This window comes from Alligator sinensis, unplaced genomic scaffold (genome assembly GCF_000455745.1).
Source record: "Alligator sinensis unplaced genomic scaffold, ASM45574v1 scaffold875_1, whole genome shotgun sequence".
NCBI lineage: Eukaryota > Metazoa > Chordata > Crocodylia > Alligatoridae > Alligator > Alligator sinensis.
Window position 1 is genome coordinate 121,993 of NW_005843460.1, and position 3,009 is coordinate 125,001.

General features: G+C 46.0%; 1 protein-coding gene across 1 annotated transcript in view; it reads left to right on the forward strand.

Moving 5' to 3' along the window:
- Positions 1–2,940, forward strand: part of LOC102370287 (cytochrome P450 2K6-like) — a 19,876-nt gene extending 16,936 nt beyond the window's left edge. The window contains exon 10 of the mRNA XM_014527368.2: positions 2,328–2,940. Within this exon, the coding sequence (XP_014382854.1) occupies positions 2,328–2,515 (188 nt within the window). The 3' untranslated portion in view covers positions 2,516–2,940. The remainder of the gene's footprint in view (positions 1–2,327) is intronic.
- Positions 2,941–3,009: the final 69 nt, after the last annotated feature.

A 3,009-nucleotide genomic window follows, 5' to 3' on the forward strand; every position in this document is an offset into this window, starting at 1 on the left:
TAGGCTGCCCCTCTGTTGACCTCACTTTGCACTCCTGCCATAGGCTGCCCTTCTGTTGACCTCACTCTGCACTCCTGCCATAGGCTGCCCCTCTGCTGAAACCAGCTGTTCTTAGAACTGGTGGTTCAGGCTCAGGAGTCAGACGTGGAGAAGCGTGCTCCTTGCCACATTGCCCAGTCATGTATCATTGGCTATGAAAACTGGTATCCTCTCCTCAGCTAGTCCAATGGGCTGCTAGACTTGAGCAGACCTTTGTCCATGATCCTAAATGGAACACTATGATGTCCCTAATGGCAAGAATATATATAAATTGTGTTTTATTGGGCATATGTTGGGCATATATTGTTGAATTGGGCATATATTAGGCATATGTCTAGGAATGCCCATCTGGCACAATGTATTGTGTGGTCCTATTTTAAGGAGAGCGTGCATTGACTTTAATGGGACAAAATCAATTCTTATTGATAAGATCTGTCCAAACTTAAAGCTTTATGAGGCTATCCATAAATCAGGTGAAAGTAGTGCAAATCATGCCAGCTTGCTTGTTAGACAGAGTTTCTCAGAGTTGCAGGGCATCTGTTTTCAGTGACTAGCACTGCTGGTTTCCTGAGGGCAGTTTAAACTGTTGTTTTGACTAGCCCTGAACAAAAAAATCTGATTTACAAAGATTTTGAAAGCAGATTCATCATATGGAAATAGATGCACGTTTCTTTTTTTTTTTGATGGTCTCTATAAAACACAGTTGAAATTTTTCATTTTTAAATACTGTGATTTTTCCCATAGGAAATTTCTGACATATAGGGCGAATCTACATGTGCTATTAATGCTATAAAAGCTTACTGTGCAGTAAAATACTGAGCAGAAAGCCTTCCCTGGGAGCATGTCTACACATGCTTCCTATTGGGAGCAGCCTGGTACAGGGCTGCTCCTACCCTGCCTACAGCAGTTGGGGGAGCTTCAGGCCCTGGGGTGCTAGCCTGGGGGTTGGCAGAGAGCATGTGGCCACTCTCAATGTGCATGGGGCCTATTTGGGTAGGGAATGGCTGGAAGCTGCCCTAGAAGTGGGACAGCTCTTGGCCTCTTGCTGTGCAGGGAAGCAGAGAGCTCCCCAGTCCTGGTTCTGCTCTGCTCCTGGCTCCTATGGGGAGCAGGGAGCTGAGCATTGCCAGTATAGGGGGAGTTGGGCAGAGAGCTACCCTGTCCTACTACTGCTTGGCTCCTGGGGGTTGCTGGGAGCTGAGCAGCACCATGACTGGGGGAGCTCCCTGTCCCCTATGGTCCCCTAGTGGCAGGAGCAAATTTGCCTCCAGTCAGCATCTAAACATGTGCTACCATGTAGTTAGTATCTATTGCACAGCTAGTTTACTACTTGTATTTACAGGTAGTAGCTAACTGCTCAACAAACTAATTTACTGCATGGTAAATGGTGTACATGTGTAGATGCTGATGCTTTACTGCACAGTAGATTAGTCTACTACACAGTAAAGTATCTCATGTAGACACACCCACAGAGTTGGATGCTTGATTTCACAAATGCACTTTATAAATGTGACTAATCTGGCCAATCCAAAAATAACATTGATAATCAAAGCAAAGTCCATTTGACCCTAACAGCTATTTCTGTAGCAAACGGCCCACAGCAGAGTGATATGGCCAGGCCCATAGCCAATCATCTTTAAGTTCTCTAGGCTAAATGACCATCAGGGCTCCTGGTTTTCTCTGATTAAAAAAAAACAACCCATTTTTTTTAATTAAAAAAGTAACACAAACCCCACATTTTCCCATGAAAATGAAATGCCACACACACACGCGTGCGCGCGCGCGTGTGTGTGTGGATAGTACTGTTTTATTTTAATCATGGAAAAATGTGGATTTTGGGTTACTTTTTTTAAATTTGACAATTGGGGATTTTTTATTTTATTTGAGAAAACCAGGATCCCTGATGACCATGGACTCATTTACAGCTGGGTCACCTGGGAGCACAGAGACTGTGGAAGTATTTAAGAGTGGGTTAGATATGTACTTGACTGGAATGGTTTGGTTGGGGGTTGGACCAGATGACCTCCTGAAGGCCCATCTAGCTCTACTGTTCCATGATGATGTGGCTCCAGAGCACGGCTTGGACATATAGCTCTGAAAAAATAGGAGAACACCTTAATTTCTCTGATGTCTCACCTCTCATCCCTTGATACCTGGCATAGATGTTTATGCTCTGAATTAACATCAGTTAAGTGAGAGGAGAAGCTGGCCTGTGGCATTCATTTCTCTTTCCTGTTAAAGAAGCAGCTGCTTTCAGCGTGCCCTGGTGTTTGTGTGTTTCCTTGCAGGTCGGAGGATCTGCGTAGGCGAGACTCTTGCCAAAATGGAGCTCTTCCTCTTCTTCACAAGCCTCCTGCAGAGGTTCACGTTCCAGCCTGCCCCTGGCGTTTCCCCCTCAGACCTGGACCTCACCCCTGCAGTCGGGTTTACCACACCCCCAATGCCCCATCAGATCTGTGCAGTGCCCCGGTCCTAGGGTTCGCAAATCCCCTTTCTTCCCGTGTGTGTTCTGTGCTGCAGCTCTGAGGATACAGTGAGATTCACGCTCTGCACCTTTGGAGGTTGTTGCGCTCTGCGTGGATGATTTCCATCTTGGCAGCAAGGTCCTAGGAGGAGTAAGGATGGTAGAAGAAGAAGGCAGGGGGGGATTGCAGCACCATGTAGTCTCTGCTGATGTTGATTTTACCGATCCCACACTGAAAGCAGGATTTCTTGCTTTCTCTACCTTGTGATGTTAAAAATAGGTTAAGCAACATGTATGCAAAACACCCCCTTTCTCTTATGAATAGGGATCCACTGGAATTGCAATTGTGCAATTTGTGTGAAAACCATGAATTCAGGCAGGTTCTGTGAAAAAGTGCAGGCTCTGTGCTTCTGGTGGGCTTGCTTGAAAAAAAAAAACACCCAACAACTTACTGACAAGCAGAAAAGCCCTGCAGTCTTGGGGCATGGGGGTTGGGGGGGGAGGGA